The sequence below is a fragment of the Rhinoraja longicauda genome, chromosome 5 (assembly GCF_053455715.1).
Source record: "Rhinoraja longicauda isolate Sanriku21f chromosome 5, sRhiLon1.1, whole genome shotgun sequence".
In the NCBI taxonomy this organism is placed as follows: Eukaryota; Metazoa; Chordata; class Chondrichthyes; order Rajiformes; family Arhynchobatidae; genus Rhinoraja; species Rhinoraja longicauda.
Window position 1 is genome coordinate 12,328,531 of NC_135957.1, and position 24,848 is coordinate 12,353,378.

Genomic DNA, 24,848 nt, shown 5'->3' on the forward strand with positions numbered 1-24,848 from the left:
TTATGAAGAAATGCTTTACACATTGGATCAGTGTGAAGGAAGGACCTGGCGGGAGGCTGCCGAGAACAAAGACGTACTCAGCGGCAGGGGGAGGGCGCTGGGTGCCGAGAACAGAGAGGGAGCCGGTGGGGAAGGGTGGGGGTGGGAGCCACTAAGGATAAAGAGGGACCATCGGGACTCAAGCAGAGGCCCATTTACATCAAGGCTGGAATACAAAAACAGACATGTAATGCTGAGACTCTATAAGGCGGTGATAAGGCTGCATTTGGAGAACTATGAGCAGTTTTGGGCCACATATCTGAGGAAGGATGTGCTGGCTCTGGAGAGGATCCAGAGTAAGTTTACAAGAATGATTCCAGGAATGAGTGGGTTAGCATATGATGAGCATTTGACAGCACTGTGCCTCTACTCTCTGGTGTTTAGAAGGTTGAGGGGGGACCTCATTGAAACTTACAGAATCATGAAAGGCATAGAAATGAAATGGAGGTGGAAAGGATATTTCCACTGGTAGGAGAGTCAGAGCATCAGAATTACAGGGCACTCTTTTAAAAAGGAGGTGAGGAGGAACCTCTTTAGTCAGCGGGTAGTTAATCTGTGAAATTCATTGCCCCAGAGGGCTGTGGAGGCCAAGACAGTGGATATTTTTAAGGCAGAGATAGACAAATCATTGATTAGAATGGGTGTCAAGGGTTATGGGGAGAAGGCAAAATATGGAATTAGGAGGCAGAGATCAGCCATGATTGAATGGCAGAGTCGACTCAATGGACCAAATGGCCTATTTCTAATCCTATAACTTGTGAACTAGTGACTCTAATGATTACCTTAGTAACTTTGTCAGCACCAGATAAACGGTGATACTTTCCGTACTTCACTTCGGTAAAGCAGAGAATTTCACTGTACATGTGGCGGTAAAGTATCATTGAATCTTTGAGTTGATCTTAAAAGAGAACAATAGACAATAGACAATAGGTGCAGGAGGAGGCCATTCGGCCCTTCGAGCCAGCACCGCCATTCAATGTGATCATGGCTGATCATTCTCAATCAGTACCCCGTTCCTGCCTTCTCCCCACACCCCCTGACTCCGCTATCCTTAAGAGCTCTATCTAGCTCTCTCTTGAATGCATTCAGAGAATTGGCCTCCACTGCCTTCTGAGGCAGAGAATTCCACAGATTCACAACTCTCTGACTGAAAATGTTTTTCCTCATCTCAGTTCTAAATGGCCTACCCCTTATTCTTAAACTGTGGCCCCTTGTTTTGGACTCCCCCAACATTGGGAACATGTTTCCTGCCTCTAACGTGTCCAACCCCTTAATAATTTTATACGTTTCGATAAGATCTCCTCTCATCCTTCTAAATTCCAGTGCATACAAGCCTAGTTGCTCCAGTCTTTCATACAAGCCTAGTCGCTCCAGTCTTTCATACAAGCCTAGTCGCTCCAGTCTTTCATACAAGCCTAGTCGCTCCAGTCTGGAAGAAGGAAGGCAAACAACTGATGATTGTAAAAGATTGACTAGAAAATCAAGTGGAACATAGAACTTTCTTTAACTGCTGGGACTCAGTAAATGTTGGTGAAAATGTAAAATACCTCACACATATGTAACTGGTTAGGAAATGTGCACCGTTGCTTGATTCCATATGGAAGTGTGATGTTCGTTAAGTATTATTTTTATGGAGATTAGGAATAAATCTGAAGAGATGTTCTGAATATTTGTAATTAGCAACAGTCTCTCAGGGAATTCCCAATATAAAGATAAAAGATGTGAAAAATGTTGACAGGGACTCAACGAGGATCATAATAGAGAAGCAAAGAACTGTAGATGTGTAAATGAGTAACAATCATATGTGTGGAAAGGAACTGCAGAAGCTGGTTTATACCAAAGATAGACACAAAATGCTGGAGTAACTCTGGAGAAAATGGATGAATGACGTTTTGGGTTGGAAGTTCTGAAGAAAGGTGCCGACCTGAAATGTCACCTACCCTTTTTCTCCGGAGATTCTGCCCAACCCGCTGAGTTACTCCAGGACAATTCACAAAATGCTGGAGTAACTCAGCAGGTCAGGCAGCATCTCGGGAGAGAAGGAATGGGTGACGTTTCGGGTCGAGACCCTTCTTCAGACTGCTGCCTGACCTGCTGAGTTACTCCAGCATTTTGTGAATAAATACCTTCGATTTGTACCAGCATCTGCAGTTATTTTCTTACTCCAGGACTATGGATCATTATATTGTCTTGAATCAACAAATAATGAGCTGGGAATGATGTTTGTCGTCCCCTGGAAGAACTGAACATGGAAACTGACCAAACATTCCCTCATCCATATCCCAGTCACTCCTTTCCCATCACTGCCTTCCCCATTACCCCCTCCCCTTCACACTCTGGCTAACAACAACTACACCAATTATACCTTTTCTGTCACCATCTCTCTTGTTGCCATCTAGCTGTCACCCTCCTCCCCATCATTGTCTAGCCCATCAACCCCTCCTCATCAGCTCCTCCATTTGTCCATTGTTGCCACCCCTCTCTATCACCCCTCCCTGTTAACCCATACCCTTCACCCCATCCCTGTCACCCCATCCCTGTCACTCCCATCCCTGTTACTCCATCCTGAGGGAGTTAGATGTGGCCCTTTTTGCTAAAGGGATCAGGGGGTATGGAGAGAAGGCAGGTACAGGCTACTGAGCTGGATGATCAGCCATGATCATATTGAATGGCGGTGCAGGCTCGAAGGGCCGAATGGCCTACTCCTGCACCTATTTTCTATGTTTCTATGTTTCTATCCCTGTCATCCCGTCCCTGGTCAACCCTTGAGTACTAGAGTCACACAGCGTGGAAACAAGTCTTTCGGCCCAATTTGCCCACACTGACCAACATGTCCCACCTACACTAGTCCCACCTGCCTTGCGTTTGAACCATATCCACCGAACCCTATCCTATCCATGTACCTTTCTAAATGTATCTTAGATGTAGTGATAGTACGTGCCTCAACTACCTCCTGGCTGCTCATTCCCGACACCCACCATTCTTTGAGGAAAAAAGTTACCCCTCAGGTTCCTATTAAATCTTTCCCCTTCACCTTAAACCTATGTCCTCTGGTTCTCGATTCCCTTAATCTGGCCAAGATACTCTGTGCTTTTACCCGATCAATTCCTCTCGTGATTTTGTAAAACTCCATAAGATCACCCCTCGTCCTCTTGTGCTCCAAGAAATAGAATCCTGGGCTGTTTACCCTCCCCCTATAGCTCTGGCTCTCAAGTCCTGTCAACATCCTCGTACATCCTCTCTGCACCCTTTCGAGCTTGACAACATAAGTCCTGTAACGTGGTGACCAAAACTACCCACCATCACTTCTAACCCTCTCCATCATCCCCTTCCCAGTCACTTCTTTCCTCGTCACCCTCTTGCCCATAAAAGTCACTCCATCACCCGACCCAATCACCGCCACTCTCCAATACCCCTTCCCCTTCACCACATCCCCTCCTGCTATTAAGCTTCCCTCCCCCTTAGTCCTTCCCTTACCCCTTCTCCCGTAAGACCTTCAGCCCTCCCCATCCCAACTTCCCAATCATCCTAGTCTCCCAAGTCAAAACCCCCCCACCCCAACCCCCCCCCCCCCCCCCATCACTGCCTCCCCCATCTTCTGCACTACCTCCTTTCCCCTGTCACCTCCTGTTCCTTCAGGTTCACCAATGTGCCAGCGACAGGGTGGCATGGTGGCGCAGCGGTAGAGTTGCTGCCTCACAGTGCCAGAGACCCGCGATCAATCCTGACTAAGGGTGCTGTTTGTGTGGAGTTTGCGCGTTCTCTCCGTGACTGCGTGGGCTTTCCCCGGGTGCTCTGGTGTCCTCCCACACTCCAAAGATGTACAGGTTTGAATGTTAATGGGCTTCTGTAAATTGACCCGAGTATGTGGAATAGTGCTAGTGTATGGGGTGATCGCTGGTCAGCACGGACTCGGTGGGCCGAAGGGCCTGTTTCCGCGCTGTGTCTCCAAAGTGTAAAGACAGTCACACTTCCTTGGTGCAGATGATGTCTGGAAGATGTTTGTGGGGAACTGGTGAGCATGAACGATCACAGAAGGAGTGGCAAGTCGGCGCAGAACTAAATATGACAGAGTGAAGTGCGTTCTAATGAGTATTAGAGGCAGGAGGGATGTAGTGGAGGCAAGTATTGTAAGCAGCATGGCTGTATATGCAGAAAGAAGGCAATTATTGTGGGATATTTGGATTACCTTATCGTTGGTGGTGAGATTATTGAAACCTCCACTATTGTAATCATGCGCAAGGACTAAAGCACAACAAACACGCACCTAACTCTCTTAGACAATAGACAATAGACAAGGTGCAGGAGTAGGCCATTCGGCCCTTCGAGCCAGCACCGCCATTCAATGTGATCTGGCTGATCATTCTCAATCAGTACCCCGTTCCTGCCTTCTCCGCTATCCTTAAGAGCTCTATCTAGCTCTCTCTTGAATGCATTCAGAGAATTGGCCTCCACTGCCTTCTGAGGCAGAGAATTCCACAGATTCACAACTCTCTGACTAAAAAAAGTTTTTCCTCATCTCAATTCTAAATGGCCTACCCCTTATTCTTCAACTATGGCCCCTTGTTCTGGACTCCCCCAAAATTGGGAACATGTTTCCTGCCTCTAACGTGTCCAACCCCTTAATAATCTTATACGTTTTGATAAAATCCCCTCTCATCCTTCTAAATTCCAGTGTATACAAGCCTAGTCATCCTTTCTTACACTGCCAATTGTGGATCGATTGGAGATAGTTCTCCAGTATTGCCACCAGGACCAAACATTATTCACTGTCGACAAACTGAAAGTCTTATATACTAAAACTCTTGTTTGTTTGTTGTTCCTGAACTACAGCCAAACGGTACACGATAGCACGATAATTTTAGGCCCACCTTACACTCCGTCGTCCCTGTGGTGCTTTTGGGAAAAGTTTCATTGAAATCGATGTTATATTTTTAAAGTTATTTACATTTTAAAGTTTAATTAGGAGGATTAAAGAAGAGGAGGTACGGACACTTTTGAAGAATATAAAAGTGGATAAGTCTCCAGGTCCTGATAGGATATTCCCTAGGACATTGAGGGAAGTTAGTGCAGAAATAGCAGGGGCTATGACGGAAATATTTCAAACGTCATTAGAAACAGGGATGGTGCCGGAAGATTGGCGCATTGCGCATGTTGTGCCTTTGTTTAAAAAAGGTTCTAAAAGTAAACCTAGCAATTATAGACCTATTAGTTTGACGTCTGTGGTGGGAAAATTAATGGAAAAGATACTTAGGGACAATATATATAATTATTTGGATAATCAAGGCCTGATTAGAAACAGTCAACATGGATTTGTGCCTGGAAGGTCATGTTTGACTAATCTTCTTGAATTTTTTGAAGAGGTTACCAGGGAAATTGATAAGGGCAAGGCTGTGGATGTTGTCTATATGGACTTCAGTAAGGCATTTGACAAGGTTCCACATGGAAGGTTGATTAAGAAGGTTAAATCGTTGGGTATTAATAGTGAGGTTGCAAGATGGATTCAACAATGGCTGAATGGGAGATACCAGAGGGTAACGGTTGACAATTGTATGTCAGGTTGGAGGCCAGTGTCTAGTGGAGTGCCCCAAGGATCTGTGTTGGGTCCACTGTTGTTTGTCATTTACATTAATGATCTGGATGATGGTGTGGCAAATTGGATTAGTAAATATGCAGATGATACTAAGATAGGTGGAGTAGTTGATAGTGAGGTAGATTTTCAAAGTCTACAGAGAGACTTGGGCCTTTTGGAAGGGTGGGCTGAAAGATGGCAGATGGAGTTTAATGCTGATAAGTGTGAGGTGCTGCATTTTGGTAAGACAAATCAAAATAGGACGTACAGGGTAAATGGTAGGGAATTGAGGAATGCAGTGGAACAGAGGGATCTGGGAATAACTGTGCATTGTTCCCTGAAGGTGGAATCTCATGTGGATAGGGTGGTGAAGAAGGCGTTTGGTATGCTTGCCTTTATAAATCAGAGCATCGAGTATAGAAGTTGGGATGTAATGTTGAAATTGTACAGGGCATTGGTGAGGCCGAATCTGGAGTATGGTGTGCAGTTCTGGTCGCCAAATTATAGGAAGGATGTCGACAAAATGGAGAGGGTACAGAGGAGATTTACTAGAATGTTGCCTGGGTTTAAGCACTTAGGCTACAGAGAGAGGTTGAACAGGTTGGGTCTTTATTCTTTGGAGCGTAGAAGGTTGAGGGGGGACTTGATAGAGGTTTTTAAAATTATGAGAGGGACGGACAGAGTTGACGTGGGTAGGCTTTTCCCTTTGAGAGTGGGGAAGATTCCAACAAGGGGACATAGCTTCAGAATTGAGGGACAAAGGTTTAGGGGTAACATGAGGGGGAACTTCTTTACTCAGAGGGTTGTGGCTGTATGGAATGGGCTTCCGGTGGAAGTGGTGGAGGCTGGCTCGATTTTATTATTTAAGAGTAAATTGGATAGGTATATGGATAGGAGGGGATTGGAGGGTTATGGTCTGAGTGCAGGTAGATGAGACTAGGTCAGGGAGAATGGTCGGCGTGGACTGGTAGGGCCGGACAGGCCTGTTTCCATGCTGTAGTTGTTATATGTTATATGTTATATGTTAAATCTATCTCAGAGGAAGGGAGAGGGGTGGAGGGAGGGGGGGGATGGAGGAAGGGGGGGAGGAGGGAGGTTGAGGGGGATGGAGTGGGTGGGAGTGGATGGGGGTAGAGGTAGGGGGAGTGGGGGAGGGTGGGAGGGGGAGGGTGGGAGTGGGGGAGTAGGGGGAAGGAGGAACAATAGACAATAGGTGCAGGAGTAGGCCATTCGGCCCTTCGAGCCAGCACCACCATTCAATGTGATCATGGCTGATCATTCTCAATCAGTACCCCGTTCCTGCCTTCTCCCCATACCCCCTGACTCCGCTATCCTTTAGAGCTCTATTTAGCTCTCTCTTGAATGCATTCAGAGAATTGGCCTCCACTGCCTTCTGAGGCAGATAATTCCACAGATTTACAACTCTCTGACTGAAAAGGTTTTTCCTCATCTCCGTTCTAAATGGCCTACCCCTTATTCTTAAACTGTGGCCCCTGGTTCTGGACTCCCCCCAACATTGGGAACATGTTTCCTGCCTCTAACTTGTCCAACCCCATAATAATCTTATATGTTTCGATAAGATCCCCTCTCATCCTTCTAAATTCCAGTGTATACAAGCCTAGTCGCTCCAGTCTTTCAACATACGACAGTCCCGCCATTCCGGGAATTAACCTAGTAACCCTACGCTGCACGCCCTCAATAGCAAGAATATCCTTTCTCAAATTTGGAGACCAAAACTGCACACAGTACTCCAGGTGCGATCTCACTAGGGCCCTGTACAACTGCAGAAGGACCTCTTTGCTCCTATACTCAACTCCTCTTGCTATGAAAGCCAACATTCCATTGGCTTTCTTCACTGCCTGCTGTACCTGCATGCTTCCTTTCAGTGACTGATGCATTAGGACACCCAGATCACGTTGTACGTCCCCTTTTCCTAACTTGACACCATTCATATAATAATCTGCCTTCCTATTCTTACCACCAAAGTGGATAACCTCACACTTATCCACATTAAACTGCATCTGCCATGCATCCGCCCACTCACACAACCTGTCCAAGTCACCCTGCAACCTCATAGCATCTTCCTCACAGTTTACACTGCCACCCAGCTTTGAATCATCTGCAAATTTGCTAATGGTACTTTTAATCCCTTCATCTAAGTCATTAATGTATATTGTAAATAGCTGCGGTCCCAGCACCGAGCCTTGCGGCACCCCACTAGTCACTGCCTGCCATTCTGAAAGGGACCCATTTACCCCCACTCTTTGCTTTCTGTCTGCCAACCAATTTTCTATCCATGTCAGAGATCAAAGGGGACAAAGTTCAAAGGAAATGTGGAATAAATGATTGTTTGCTGGGGAAGGTGACAACGAGGCATATAAATATAAAATTTAATCAGGAGGACAGTCAAAGTGGTTGGTGAATTAGGATGGGGAAGGGTGGAGAGTGAGGGAAAGCAACTTGAAGTTAGAGCAATCAATATGTTGTCTAACATACTAAGCATGAATGAGTCATTAACCTTTACCACATGAAAATTATCTTGATACAAACTGTGCAAACACCTCAATGGAATTATTTTAGGTTTCCTCTTGAAATGTTTCCACGGTCTTGATATTGATTACCTTGTCACTTCCACCTTAATCTTGTGAGTTCCAAAAGATAAACCTTTTTGACAGATCTTTTTTCCAAGTAATTTCAATAGCTTTCATCAACAGTGCAGATAGATTACAGACCATGTTCTAAAGAGCATCCAGAGAGATTTGTCATATTTTCAGTAACAATTGTTAACATTTTGGAAGATAAGGAAGGGCCCCATAATCTTGCTTTGAAAATCAAAGTAGCTCTACTGCTGAGCTACTCTCCTGAATTGCTTGGATTTATCATTTATACTTTATACTTGGATATATCATTTTATACTTACATTGGACTGAAAGCAATAATTTGAATGGCTTCAGGGAATATAGAAGATAGACACAAAATGCTGGAATAACTCATGCAGGACAGGCAGCATCTCTGGAGCGAAGGAATGGGTGACGTTTCGGGTCGAGACCCTTCTTCAGACTGATTTGTTTCTGGAAAAGGATTGGGTTGAAAGAAATAAGGAAGGCAGGGAGATATAGATAAGTAAAGATGTCAAGAGATTAACATGTTGGGCATAATGGTGTTGATGTTCCATCTGTTTTTTGACGCTTTGATGATAATAATTTTATAAATCTAATGCTGAATGTCAATTCAGCCCATATATTTGAGGGGATAATAAGGTTAGATGAACTAATATGTTGACAGGAGGCTCCTTTACCTGCCTGTGCACCTCGAATAATAGACCAATTATTTTACATAGATCACTGTCATTCATAACAACTGCTTTACCATGTTTCTGTTTATTAAAGTCAATATTTTTAGGCTTTGCACTGATGAGGGAATAAAACTGAGATTTCTCTCTTAAAATCTCTAGAACCAGGTATTAATAGAGTCATACAGCGTGGAAACAGGCCCATCAGCCCAACCTGCCCATGCTGACCAATGTCCCATCTACACTGGTCCCACCTGTCTGCATTTAGTCCATATCCCTCTTCAGGTATCCTATCCATGTAGCTGTCTAAATGTTTCTTAAAAGTTGCGCTAGTACCTGCCTCAACTATCCGCCTGTACACCCACTGTGTAAAAAGGTTACCCCTGAGGTTCCTATTCAATATTTCCCCCTCACCTTAAACCTATGTCCACTGGTTCTCGATTCCCCTACTCTTGGCAAGAGACTGTGCATTTACCCGATTATTCTTCCCATGATTTTGTACACTTATTTAGTTTTTTAAATTTAGAGATACAGTGCAGAAACGGACCCTCCGGCCCACCGAGTTCACATCCTTGATTCTCTTTGTTATCATCTCTTCTCCAGACAACAATGGGCCATTGTAGGCTCCACCCTTGCTGAGGTCATCTGTTGCCGGCCCTGATTTGTTCTGGCCTTTACCTCTTTCCAGTCCGCCCCCCCCTCCACCCCGCCCCCCTACATTGTCTGAGGAAGGGTCCTGACCCAAAACGTCACCTATCCTTTTATCTCCAGAGATGCTGCCTGACCTGCTGAGATTCTCCAGCACTTTGTGTCTACCAAGCTTGTGTGTCCATAAGAACAGAAGATTTTAGACTATACAGTACAGAAATAATTTAACTTTGAATAGCCTGTTGTAAATAAGAGTGGTGGGAGAAGCATTGGTTACTATTCCCAAAGGGTCTGATGAAGGGTCTCGACCCGAAACACCACAACTTCCATTTCTCCAGCGATGTAGCCTGACTCGCTGAGTTACTCCAGCATTTTATGCCTGTGTTCACTTTGAAACAAATGTGCCTCATTAACATTAATATGTTGATCTTTACGGTGAACAAATTTGACTGAAAAATGTAATTGTGGTTGAGGGTGTGAAAATATTAAACCTGAAGCGATCTCTCTGGGACCTCTGTTTAAACAAACAGGCTTCGTCAATATTACTCTTTTTAAATAAATTATTCTGCATAATTCAATCTGAAAATATAATAACAAGGCAACCAAACACTGGCAAGAATTGAGCCGAGCCTAGCGAACAGTTCAGAGATAAAACATTCAAGCGTTACAATGCTTGGTGATAAGAGTTATGTTCTAAGGTCAATAACTCAAATGATGCGTTTGTCCTTGAAAGCCTGCTGAGGTGAAAGGCAAATTTCAAAATTAACGAAATTAACCAGATGAAAATTTGTCCTCGCCCTGTGTGATTTATAAAACACTAATTTTTTATGGAGCATCCAACATTGTGTGGATGTTCCCGATTCCCAAAGGAACAATGAGTAGGAAAACGATCGTTTTGCTCAACACCTTCGCTCAATCTGCCCTCACCAACCTGATCTGGTGGCTCAGCACTTTAACTCCCCCTCCCAATCCCTGTCTGACCTTTCTGTCATGGGCCTCCTCCATTGTCATAGTGAGGCCCAGCGCAAATTGGAGGAAAAGCATCTCATATTTCGCTTGGGCAGTTTACACTCCAGCGGTATGAACATTGACTTCTCTAACTTCAGATAGTTCCTCTGTCCCTCTCTTTCCCCTCCCCCTTCCCAGTTCTCCCACTGTCTTCCTGCCTCCTACTACATCCTATCTTTGTCCTGCCCCCTCCCCTGACATCAATTTGAAGAAGGGTCTCGACCCGAAACGTCACCCATTCCTTCTATCCTGAAATGCTGCCTGACCTGCTGAGTTACTCCAGCATTTTGTGTCTACCCAAGGGAACAAACGTAGTTCTCTTTGTAATCTCCAGATAGGTCCAGTCATAGAATCCAACTTTCACAGGGTAAATGGGGAAACTGAAGACTGACTTGTGCATGATGGGAGGGGCAGAAGGTGCAGATTTACAGCGGAAGATACTTGTGTGTGAATAATGGCATGTAATTCAGGGTGGGAGGGCAGGAGGTATCACTTTTACCTTCTGAAGAAGCGTCTTGACCCGAAATGTCACCCATTCCTCTCCAGAGATGCTGCCTGTCCCGCTGAGTTACTCCAGCACTTTGTGTCTATCTGCACTATTACCTTCGTTGCTTGCATTTGAAATGGAAAAAGCAAAATCACCCACCTTGACTTCAGTGAAATAAAACAATTGGGTGGCCAATTTGATGGAATAAATTGATCATATTTGATATGTATTCTACAACTCTAGTGTTGCTGTGTAATCCAAGTAAAAGAATCATGTATAATTATACAAACTGTTCATAGTTCATTGAATATTAAGAGTAGAATAATCACCTTATCTGAGCACCACATGGGCCCCATATCTGAGGAAGGATGTGCTAGCTCTGGTGAGGGTCCAGAGGAGGTTTGCAAGAATGATCCCAGGAATGAGTAGGTTAACCTATGATGAGAGTTTGTCGGCACTGGGCCTGTACTCGTTGGAGTTTAGAAGAATGAGGGGGGACCTCATTGAAACATACAGAATAGTGAAAGGCTTGGATAGAGTGGATGCGGAGAGTATGTTTCCACTAGTGGGAGAGTCTAGTACTGGTCATAGCCTCAGAACTAAAGGACGTTCTTTTAGGAAGGAAATGAGGAAAATTTTATTTTGTCAGAGGGTGGTGAATCTGTGGAATTCTTTGCAACAGAAGGCTGTGGAAGCCAAGTCAGTGAGTATTTTTAAGGCAGAGATAGATTCTTGATTAGTACATTGTCAGAGGTTATGGGGAGAAGGCAGGAGAATGGGGCTAGGAGGGAAAGATAGATCAGCCATGATTAAATGGCGGAGTAGACTTGATGGGCTGAATGGCCTAATTCTACTCCTATCACTTATGACCTTATGACTTAAGTGGCCCTTGTTATTTCATTTCCTTTGTGAATTGCACAAGACCAGTAAGTTGACATACATGAAGTCAATGAGACCGAAGTGGAATTATTAAAATAAATAATCTAGAAACAAAAAACTGTTGGATGCCGATTTACAAAAAATCGACATTAAAGTGGGTGGTATTGTAGATGGTTCTCAAAAATTGCAGCAGGATCTTGATCAGTTGGGCAGGTGGGCTGAGGAATGGTTGATCGAATTCATGGAAATGGTTGATGCAGTGCAGGTACGTAGTTCCTTGAAAGTGACATCACAGGTAGATAGAGTGGTCAAAAAGGCTTTCAGCACATTGGCCTTCATCGGTCAAAGTATTGAGTACAGAAATTGGTAGGTCATGTTACAGTTGTATAAAACATTGGTGAGGCCACATTTAGTGTATTGTGTTCAATTTTGGTCACCATGTTATGGAAAAGGTATTGCAAAGGTGGAAAGGGCGCGTTAAAAAAGAACGAGGATGTTGCCAGGACTCTGGGGACTGAGCTGTAGGAAGAGGTTGAGCAGACTAGGACACTTTTCGTTGGAGCTCTGGAGGATGAAGAGTAATTTTATAGAGGTGCACAAAATCATGAAAGGAATAGATTGGATAAACAGACTCTCTTGTAATGTAATGGAAGCCTGAAGCAGAATTTCTTTGCCCAAAGGGTGGGTGAATGGAACGAGCTGCTGGAGGAGGTGGTTGAGGCAGGTACTATCACAATGTTTAAGAAACATTTGGACAGGTACATGGATTTGATAAGTCTCGGGGATATGGGCCAAATATAGGCAGGTGGGACCAGTGCAGATGGGGCATGTTGGTCGGCGTGGGCAAAGTGAGCCAAAGGGCCTGTTTCCGCACTGATTCTATGATTACAAGACATATTTGTTTGTGTAGACTCTGCAGGACAAACCCCAAGTCATTAAATCCTTTCTAATAAAGTCTAACAGCTCCAACAACACTTTGGTTTATGAATAGTTTTGTCTTTCATTCAGAGTCCAAAAATAAATGTATTAAATTGGCCATTTTCACACCGTGTGACTCTATGACACCCCCTTTGTATGCCATTGCATGGCAGCATTAAAATAAAGTATTATCAAAATGTGAACAGCTTGGGGGAGAGAGGAACATTGAAATGGAATTAAGTTGATTATCACAAAGGAAGGAGAGGTTCACTCGAGCATAAGATGTACTAAGCAGACTTTGAACAGATGTCAGTAAAGTCATCCAGCCAATAAACCTTCCAACACAATTAACCCAAGCAGGAAAAAAAGCAGAGTGCTCCAATCCTCTTGATTTTCCAATATTTGCTCCACCTGGTGGGTCCAATTAAGAATACTATACTAGTTCAGGCACAACCTTCCAAGAGCAGGAGTAGTATTTGACTTACAGAAAATTATCGATGAATCAATTGTCACCTATGGAGGAGATAGTTGAGTTTTTGTCACCTGCTGTATGCATTATTGTTCCCTGACCCATCTGGAAAGAGCTTGCACTTATTTCTGGATCATGTCATGTGGTTTTAGGCTTCCCAGTGGTTGAGAATACTGGAACAGACAGGAGTAGAGATAGCAAGGTAATTTTGGCTCCCTTTGCGTGCTTATATATATATATTTTTAAACTTTAACATTTTTTTCAGCTTCAACAGCGACCACCTGTAATGATCCTGGAGTTCCTCAGAACGGCACAAGGAGTGGAGACAGCAGAGAGCCTGGGGATACTGTGATTTTCGAGTGTGATCCAGGCTATCAGCTGCAAGGCCCGGCAAGGATTATGTGCGTGCAGGTGGACAATCGATTCTTCTGGCAACCGGACCCTCCCACATGTACAGGTACTCCATTAATATTTCACATTTACTTATCAAAGGCTGGTTGAAAGAAGCTGACCAGTGACATGGGTTATTCAATGGAGGTGAATGTGCTCTGTATGGCAGCACGGTGGTGCAGCGGTAGAGCTGCTGCCTACCGCACCTCCAGACTCAGGAACAGCTTCATCCCCAGGGCCATAGCTGCTATGAACCAGTCCTGCTGAGCTGGATGGTCACATCGCACAGTGAACTGGCACAGATCTACTTGCACTTTATTCTGTCTTAAAACTGTTACAATCTGTTTTGTTGGGTTGTTGTTGTTTAAATTAACACTGACTAACTAATTAAATTATTGCATCGTATGGGAGGCGCATTCCCAATCTCGTTGTACCCCTGTACAATGACAATAAAGATATATTGTATTGTATTGTATTGTACAACGCCAGAGAGGCCCAGGTTCAATCCTGACTACGGGTGCTGTCTGTACGGAGTTTGTACGTTCTCCCCGTGGCTGTGTGGGTGTTCTCCGGCTGCTCCGGTTTCCTCCCACATTCCGAAGAAGTGCAGGTTTGTAAGTTAATTGTCCTCTGTAAATTGTAAATTGTCCCTCGTGTGTCGGGTGGTGCCAGTGTAAGGGGTGATCATTGGTCGGCACAGACTCGGTGGGCTGAAGGGCCTGTTTTCCACGCTGTAAACTCTAAAGTGAACTGCAGTGGTGGATGGATGCAGAGAGCCTGTACAGTATAAGCTGGCAACACAAAACCTGCAATGTCGCAGTAACAACATTTAAAATCATTTGCCAAAACAGATCATTTATTTATTCCTGCATGGCTTCAAACGTTATGTTTGACCACCAGAGGTACAGCGTGGAAACGGGCTCTTCAGCCGACTGATGATCATCGGTCACCCATTCACAGTGGTTCTATGTTACCCCACTTTTGCCTCCACTCCCAACAACCAGGGGCAATTTACAGAGGGTCAATTAACCTACAAACACTCGCATCTTTGGAGTGCGGGTGGAAACCGCAGCACTTGGAGGAAACCCACACGGTTACAGGGAGAATGTGCAATCTCTGTACAGACAGCACCCCTAGTTAGGATTGAACCCTGGTCTCTGGCGCTGTAAGGCAGCAACTCAACCGCTACATCACTGTGCTAGTCTATGCGTACATTTTTAGTGGCGACTTGCCCTCAAAGGCCAAAGTTCATCACGTTCTCCCTGTGACCCCGTTTGTTGCCTCCCACATTTCAGGTGTACCAATATCGGTTAATGAGTCACTGTCAGCTAGTCGTAGTGTGCAGGACTGGAAGAATCTGGGGGAAGCTGATGAGAACCTGAGAAGAATAAAATGGGACACACAGTGCTGAAGTAACTCAATGGGTCAGGCAGCATCTCTTGCGAACATGGAGAGGTGACGTTTCTGACTGTGACCCTTCTTCAGGTAGTTCTCCAGAGATGAGTTACCTGCCTGACCCGCTGACTTACTCCAGGACTGTCTTTTTTTAATAAACCAACACCTGAAGTTCCTTGTATCCCCAAGAATAAAATGGGATTAGAGTATGATTATTGCAGATTAATGCTTGATGGGCCCGTTTCTGTATATCTCACCTGACATTGGTCAATAAGGTCAATCATGGAGAGTCAGAGTCTTATAGTATGGCAACTGGCCCTTCGGCCCAACTTGCCCACACTGTTCCACCTGCCTGCATTTCCCTCTAAACCTGTCCAAACGTTGCGATAGTACCTGCCTCAATGACCTCCTCCAACAACTCTTTTCATACACACACCACCCTTTGTGTGAAAAACTTATCCTTCCTGACCCAATGGAATCTTTCCCTGCTCATCTTAAGCCTATGTCTGGTTTAAACCGAAGATAGACACCATAAGCTGGAGCAACTCAGCGGGACAGGCAGCATCTCTGGAGAGAAGGAATGGCTGACGTTTCTGCTGCAGTTCCTTCTTACACCTATGTCTGTTTTTTTTATTTCACCTACTCTGGGCAAGAGATTCTGGGCAAATACCCGATCTATTCCTCTCATGATTTTGTATACAAATCAATGTATTTTCAACATTGTGTCATAAGAGCATTTGGCTTTCTGTGGGGCCAAATAAATATTGGTAAAGATCCCCCCACAGCACAAAGTATTACAACGACCACAGCACTTAAGACACCTTGCAATGTAACATTAATCTTATTATTTGCAAGTCTGCAAAAAAAAGCATTAAAAATATGTTCTTACATCAACAATTTAAAAAAATAGATTATAAAGCCAATTCCTAATCTGAGTTCATAGTTGTTACCTCAAATCAGTAAAATATTTTGAACACGTTAAACCCAAACTTTATACATATATGCACAATGGTAGGATTAGTAAAGAGTATTTGCATTTAGATTTGTTTGTTCAACAGATTTCTCTCTGAAAATCACATTTCGATCTATGAAATGTCTTTGATGTAAGGGACAGCGCAATTTGGATTCAGAAGAGTGATCAAAGAGAGGAGCTGATTAGAACCCGTGTCTTTGATATTGTTTTGTTCAAAGTCACAGCAGATCTTGGCTGAGAGTTTCAATTTGCCCGCAGTTATAAATCTAATAAACCAAATGTTAGCCATAGCAAGGACAAACATCTATTTGCTAAAGATAGACACAAAATGCTGAAGTAACTCAGCGGGTCACACTTCGGGTGACGTTTCGGATCGACACCCTTGTGCAGACTGGGTCTTTTCCTCTCTTACAGAAGACTCTGTACAAAACAGAAGAGACAGAATAGCTTTGTGGTCATTCGTTTTACCGAACAAAATTAATTTGCCAGCAGTCACAGAGCAAAAAAACAAAGAACACAAGACACACGACCCCAACACAAACATCCATCACAGTGACTCCAAACACCCCCTCACTGTGATGGAAGGCAAAAAAACCTGCTCTCTCTTCCCCCATGCCCCTCCCACGGACAGACAGCTCGACCCCTACCGAGGCAACCGACCCTGTAGAAGGGTTTTGACTTGAAATGTCACATTCCTTTTCTCCAAAGATGCTGCCTGACCCGCTGAGTTACTCCAGTATTTTGTGTCTCTCTTTGGTGTACAACCAGCATCTGCAGTTCCTTCCTACGCACTTACATTTGCAAGTCTTAAGGAATGAAAACACAGATTGCTCCAGACTGCAATATTATCCAATAATTTCAGCAATGCTCTGCATCTGTATTTCACCTATTTTTGTGCTCTAAGCAAGCCACACCAGTGTCCGCTCGCACTAGTGAAATTGGGCCAAAATTTACTCAAAAGCAGTATTGTGGCAATGCAGGCATAATCCTGTGCTAATACAGGACCTAGTCACACAGTTATACCACACAGAAACATACCTTTCAGCCCAACTCATCCAAGCCAACCATAATCTGATCAATCCCATCTGCCTCCATTTGGCTGATATCCTGCAACCTTTCCAGTTTCATTTTTTAATTGTAGAGATGCAGCATGGAGACAGGTCCTTGGACCTACCAGGTCCGTGCTGACCAGTGACCACCCCGTACACTAACACTATCCTACGCACTTGGGACTATTTACAATTTTTACAAAAGCCAATTAACCTACAAACCCCGCGGTCACGGGGAGAACGTGCAAACTCCGTACCAACAGTATCCGTAGTCAGGATCGAACCCGTGTCCCTGGCACTGTGAGGCAGCAACTATACCGCTGCGCCACCGTGCCGACCCTATCTAATACATGTACCTGACTAGGTGTCTTCTGAACGTCACCATTGTACCCACCTTCACAGCTTCCTCTGGTAGTTCATTCCACATACCCACCAGGCTCTGCCTGAAGAAATGTCCCCTCAGATCTATCTTTAATCTTCTCCTCTCTCATAAAGCTATGCCATCTATTTCTGCACTCCACCCCAGAAAAATCATTGACCTTATCTATCTATGCCTCTTATGACTCTGTATGCCTTTGTGTGGTCACTCCTCAGCCACCTATGCTTCAGTGTAGTGGGACAAATAACTCAAACCCTTCAGTCCTGGTACAGTTCCTCTGCACTCTTTCCAGCGTAATGACATCCATCCTATCTCAAGTTGACCACACGTCTTTCCCAATGGAGGTTACATAGAGTGCTGATGATTTTCACACCACAGTAGACGCGGCACGGTGGCACAGCGGTAGAGTTTCCTGCCTTACTGCACCAGAGACATGCGTTTGATCCTGACTATGGGTGCTTGTGGGTTTTCTCTGGGTGCTCTGGCTTCCACCCACATTCTGAAGATGTGCAGGTTTGCAGTTTAGTTTAATTTACAGCGCAGAATAGGCCCTTCAGCCCACTGACTCTGCACCGATCAGCGATCCCTGCACATTAACACTATCCCACACACACTGAGGACAATTTACATTTATACCAAGCCAATTAACCTACAAGCCTGTACGTCTTTGGAATGTGGGAGGAAACCGAAGATCTCAGAGAAAACCCACGCAGGTCACAGGGAGAACGTACAAACTCCATACTGACAGAACCCATAGTCAGGATCGAACCCGGGTCTCCGGTGCTATGAGGCAGCAACTCTACCGCTGTACGCACTGTGTAAAGTTTAATTTGGCTTTGGTAAAAATTGTAAATGGACCCTAGTGTGTAGGATGGTGCTAGTGTACGGGGTGATCACATGTCGGCCAATGAAGACTCTCAGAAAGGGAAAAATGCGGTAAATATGTGTAACGCACTACCACGGTGAAGCAAATAGTGTGGGTGCATCGAAGGGAAGGCTGGAGAGGTTATTGAGCAGGAGGAGAATCTTAATAGATTGAAATCAGGAAAGGCCAGAAGTTCAGAGAACACATTTGCCATTATGAACTGTTCAACTTGTCTATCCTTTGCAAATTGCTATCATGTTCTTGGAGAAATATTCGGGGTTTTACGGAAATGCATGTCACCAGATTTTAACCCACAGATTCCTGTGAAAGTGATTTTCCATAGGCCCCATGCCATTACACCCAATCTAATTAATTTTCCAACAGATAATTTGTGATAATAATACACCATCGATATGAAGCATGATATAAGACACACACTCACAAGAGCATGATTTCTCAGGCACTATTGACCCTTCTTAATTCAAGATGTTGCACTGAATTGTAATATTCATTTTTACCTTTTCTGAATTATTATGCTGCATAGTTATCTTATCTAGATATTTTGAAGGGATGTATCCATCGTTTGACCTCATTGAAACATACCGAATCATGAAAGGCCTGGATCGAGTGGATGTGGGGTAGATGTTTCCATGTGGAAGAGTTTAGGAATAGACGTCATTGCCTCAGAATTAAAGGACGGTCCTTTAGGATGGAGATGAGAAGGAATTTCTTTAGTCAGAGGGTGGTGAATCTGTGGAATTCTTTGCCACATAAAGCTGTGGAGGCCATCAATGGATATTTTTAAAGCAGAGATAGATAGATTCTTGAATAGTATGGGTGTCAGGAGTTATGGGGAGAAGGCAGGAGAATGGGGTGAGGAGGGATAAATCTATCAGCCATGATTGATTGGCGGAGTAGACTTAGAAACATAGAAAATAGGTGCAGGAGGATGCCAATTGGCATTTCGAGCCAGCACCGCCATTCATTGTGATCATGGCTGATCATCCACAATCAGTAACTTGTGCCTGCCTTCCCCCCATTCGGCGAAGCCCTAGAGCTCTATCTAACTCTCTTTTAAATTCATCCTGTGAATTGGCCTCTACTGCCTTCTGTGGCAGAGAATTCCACAAATTCACAACTCTCTGGGTGAAAAAGTTATTTTAAATGGTTTCCCCTTTATTCTTAGACTGTGGCCCTTGATTCTGGACTCCCCCAACATTGGGGACATTTTTCCTGCATCTAGCTTGTCCAGTCCTTTTACAATTTTATATGTTTCTATAAGATTCCCTCTCATACTTCTAAATTCCAGTGAATACAAGCCAAATCTTTAAATCTTTCCTCATATTACAGTCCCGCCATCCTGGGGATTAAGATCGTGAACCTCGTGAACCTATGCTGCACTGCCTCAATAGGAAGGATGTCCTTCCTCAAATTAGGAGACCAAAACTGCACACAATACACCAGATGTGGACTTACCAGGGCCCTGTACAACTGCAGAAGGACCTCTTTACTCCTATACTCAAATCCTCTCGTTATGAAGGCCAACATGCCATTAGCTTTCTTCACCGCCCACTGTACCTGCATGTTTACTTTCAGCGACTGGTGTACAAGGACATCCAGTTCTTGTTGCACTTCCCTTTTTCCTTGAGATAATAATCTGCCTCCTTGTTTTTGCCGCCAAAGTGGATAACCTCACATTTATCTACATTATAGTGCATCTGCCATGCATCTGGCCACTCGCTCAACCTATCCAAGTCACCCTGCAACCTCCTAGCATCCTCTTTGCAGTTCACACTGCCACCCAGCTTTGTGGCGTCTGCAAATTTGCTCATGTTACTTTTAATCCCATCATCTAAATGATGAATATATATTGTAAACAGTTGCGGCCCCAGCAGCGAGCCTTGCGGCACTCCACTCACCACGGCCTGCCATTCTGACAGGGACCCGTTTATTCCTACTCTTTGTTTCCTCTCTGCCAACCAATTCTTTATCCATGTCAATACCCTACCCGCAATACCATGTGCTCTAACTTTGCTCACTAATCTCCTGTGTGGGACCTTATCACTACATCCACTGGCTCTCCTTCATCCATTTTACTTGTCACATCCTCAAAAAATTCCAGAAGATTAGTCAAGCAGGATTTCCCAATCATGAATCCATGCTGATTTGGACCAATCCTTTTACTGCTATCCAAATGTGCTGTTATTACTTCTTTAATAATTGACTCCAGCATCTTCCCCACGACCGATGTCAGGCTAACTAGTCTGTAATTCCCCGTTTTCTCTCTCGTTCCTTTCTTGAAAAGTGAGATAACACTAGCTACCCTCCAATCCACAGGAACTGATCCTGAATCTATGGAGCATTGGAAAATGATCACCAATGTGTCCACAATTTCTAGAGCCACCTCCTTGAGTACCCTGGGATGCAGACCATCAGGCCCTGGGTATTTATCAGCCTTCAGTCCCATCAGTCTAACCAATATTATTTCTCAGCTAATACAAATTCCTTTCAGTTCCTCTGTCTTCTTAGATCCTCTCTCCTCTAGTACATCTGGGAGATTGTTTGTGTCTTCCTTAGTGAAGACAGAACCACTAGTGAAGACAGAACCTGTTCAAATCTTCTGCCATTTCCTTGTTTCACCTGTTTCTGCCTTCAAAGGACCTACATTTGGCTTTACTAATCTTTTTCTCTTAACATACTTAAAGAAGCTTTTACTATCCTCCTTTATATTCTTGGCCAGCTTACCCTCGTACTTCATCTTTTCAGCCCGTATTGCCCTTTCTGTTGTCCTTCGAAAGTTGCCCAATCCTCTGGCTTCCCGCTATTCTTTGCTATGTTAAGAGCAAAGAGTGGCGGGAAGCCAAAACCACTTGATGGGCCAAAAGGCCTAATTCTGTCCCTATCTCTTATGACCTTATGACCATATATCATATCAGACAATTCATTAACTCTCGAGGATAACAAAATTCCTCTGCTTGATTTTTGACAACTTCCTGTACCTCTTCCTTCAGCAATCATTTTCACTGCAAACTATCATAAAACAGTGAACACCACCTGCCAGGATTTTAATCAAACTTTCAGCAAAATTAAATTGAAAGATATCTGTGTTTCAAAACCACAAAGAAGACTGGCAAGATAGACTCTTCAGATGGAGATTGATAGTTTTGATTCTGCCAGCATGTTATAAAATTAGACAATATTTTAAAATTTGTGCTGCTACTTCAAAAGCAGCAGATGGTTTTGAGTTGTACTGTTCATGAATTTCAATTTAAAAAAGTTTGAAGAAGCTGAACTGAAACCCAGAGAGATGATTGGAAACTTGTCCAAATTGCAAGATGTATTTTTGCTCTTGGATTTGGTTTCGCATTTTAAATTGCAGATGACTATTGTTGGCAGAATGCACAAAGTGTATATCGATGTGCAAATGACTTGGTTTACACAGCAATTAAAGGACTCGGGAATGCTCACTGAGGTCTTTTGATATCACAAAATGCTGGAGTAACTCAGCAGGTCAGGCAGCATCTAGGACAGAGGGAATGGGTGATGTTTCGGGTCTCGACCCTTCTTCAGACTCCAATCTGAAGAAGGGTCTCGATCCGAAACGTCACCCATTTGAGTCTGAAGAAGGGTCTCGACCCGAAACGTCACCCATTCCCTCTCTCCTAGATGCTGCCTGACCTGCTGAGTTACTCCAGCATTTTGTGACACCTTCGATTTGTACCGGCATCTGCAGTTATTTTCCTACAGAGGTCTTTTGATAGCTTCTTAGACATGAAATTAAGATATATTAACTTTTGGGTGAAAATGTTTGACTAGTTTCCATAGATATCTGGTAAAAATGTATTTCTTCTTAGTTTTTCATAAAATTGTTTCATCCTCTAATGCAGACTATTAAAATGATCCATGTTTTTTCTCAAGAGCTCGATTTTAAATGAGAGATTCTCAGTTTAGTATGTTAAACTGCTCAGTTTACCTTCATTTTATTTTCCTTCTTCGAACCATTTAAAGATGGGGACAGCATTATTTTTGATTTGTTTGGGCATTGTTGTATTCAGTAAACAACCTGCACATTTGACAGAGGATTTATTTATTGGTGTAAATTTAAAAGGCAGCACAGCAATGCAGCGGTAGAATTATTGCCTAGCAGCACCAGAGACCCAGGTTTGATCGTGACTATGGGTGTTGTTTGTACATTGTCCCTGTGACCACGTGTGTTTTCCCCGGGTGCTCAGGTTTCCTCCCACATTCCAAAGACGTACAGGGTTGTGGTTTAATTGGCTTCTGTAAATTGTCCCTGGTGTGTAGGATGGAAGTAGTGTATGGGTTGATCGCTGGTCGGCACGGACTCGGTGGACCAACCGCTCATTTCCACACTGTATCTGTAAACGAAACCAGAGCTAATTATTAACATTTGCTGTACATTATCTTACACTAAACATTTATTCACATTATTCCCTTTATCCTGTATCCGGACACTGTGGATGGCTCAATTGTAATCACGTATTGTTTTCCGCTGACTGGTTAGCTTGCAACAAAAGCTTTTCACTGTACCTCAGTACACGTGACAATAAACTAAACTAAACTAAGCTGAACTGAACTAAATTAAATAAGTGGTGGATCTAGAGAAAGTTGATGGGAATATGGGAGAATAAAATGGGTTAAGGAGACTGAGTGTAGAATTCGGTGCTTGATGCTCAGCATGGACTTGGTGAGCCAAAGGGCCTTTTTTGAGGTCAGGCTGTCATGTTGGAGCTTTATATGACTTTGGCATGGCTGCATTTGGAGCTTTGCTTGCAGTTCTGGTCAGCCCATTACAGGAAGGATATGGATTATATACATGTGTGTATGTGTATGTGTGTGTATATGTATATGTGTGTGTATATGTATATCTATGTGTGTGTGTATGTATATATGTATATATATGTGTATGCATATGTATATACATATGTATATATGTGTATATATGTATATACACACACACACACACACACACACACACACACACACATATATATATATAATATGTATATGTGTGTATATATACACACACACACACACACACACACACACACACACACACACACACACACACACATATATACACATACACACACACACACACACACACACACATCCACACATATATATATATGTATGTGTGTCAGGCTGGATATTCCTGCAACCCAAGAATTGCACACGTCCGCATTATGCTGAGACATCTGCCTTGTTAACGGGTAGAGTTTTGTTGATGATTAGATGTTGGTGTGTGAGGCCAGGTGAGATGGGTTGTGCATGCTGGGGCCTCTGCGTAATGTCAAGGGATGCCCATTATGTGCCTTGGCATCTGCTGAGAGTCATTCGATTCCGAAGGCAACTGGTGTACCACCACCAGGCATCTTTTACCAGGACAAATGAACTATAATTACTTTGGTGCCAAAGTCCCCTGTAAGTGAGGAGATAATGTTAAAATATGGATTTCTGTGGGGTGCACAAGTAATTATCCTTTGCAACATTAAAGTGCAACAGAAAGCCAAGACCCAGCTGACTTGAATGAAGCTCGGAGATAATTTCTTACACTCTTTCTAGTACAGTTTATTTTAGCGATACAGCGCGGAAACAAGCCTTCCGACGCACTGTCCGCACCAACCAGCGATCCCTGCACATTAACACTATCCTGCACACACTAGGGACAATTTACACATACACCAAGCTAATTAACCTACAAACCTGTACGCCCTTGGAATGTGGGAGGAAACCAAAGATCTCAGAGAAAACCCACGCGGCCACGGGGAGAACGTACAAACTCTATACAGACAGCACTCGAAGTCAGGATTGAACCCGAGTCTCTGGTCTCTGGCGCTGCAAGCGCTGCAAAGCAGCAACTCTACCGCTGTGCCAACGTGCCGCCCTTTTGTCAGAGATGCAGCACTAAGCCTTTCCAGCCAGTCTTGTGCAATGAGTCATCAGCCATTCTGTGAAAGTAAACAAGCCACACTTCATTCACCCCATGTGTAGGAAGGAATTGCAGATGCTGGTTTACACCAGAGATAGACACAAAGTGCTGGGGTCACTCAGCGGGTCAGGCAGCATCTCTGGAGAAAAGTTATGGGTAACATTTTGGGTCGAAACCCCTCCTCAGACTTCTGAAGGGTTTCGACCGAAGCATCGCCTATCTCTTCTCTCCAGAGATGCGACCTGACCCACTGAGTTACTCCAGCATCTTGTGTCCATCATCATTTACCCCATGTTGTGTTTCTTTTGTGTAAGTGCGAAGCCTGTTTGATTAATTTTCTTCTCACACATTTTTTCTCTTGTTGTGACAGCTGCCTGTGGAGGAAACGTGACCGGCCCCGCTGGTGTGATTTTGTCGCCCAACTACCCTCAGCCTTACCCTCATGGCAAAGAATGTGACTGGAGAATTAAAGTCAGTCCAGACTACGTCGTAGCACTCATCTTTAAAAGGCACGTTTCCAGAAAAGCTTCAT

At 43.9% G+C, this 24,848-nt stretch overlaps 1 protein-coding gene across 1 annotated transcript in view; it reads left to right on the forward strand.

The window, feature by feature from the left end:
- Positions 1–24,848, forward strand: part of LOC144593406 (CUB and sushi domain-containing protein 1-like) — a 1,892,487-nt gene that overhangs the window by 1,495,250 nt on the left and 372,389 nt on the right. The window contains exons 27-28 of the mRNA XM_078398909.1: positions 13,578–13,769; positions 24,687–24,825. Coding sequence (XP_078255035.1) covers positions 13,578–13,769; positions 24,687–24,825 — 331 coding nt within the window. The remainder of the gene's footprint in view (positions 1–13,577; positions 13,770–24,686; positions 24,826–24,848) is intronic.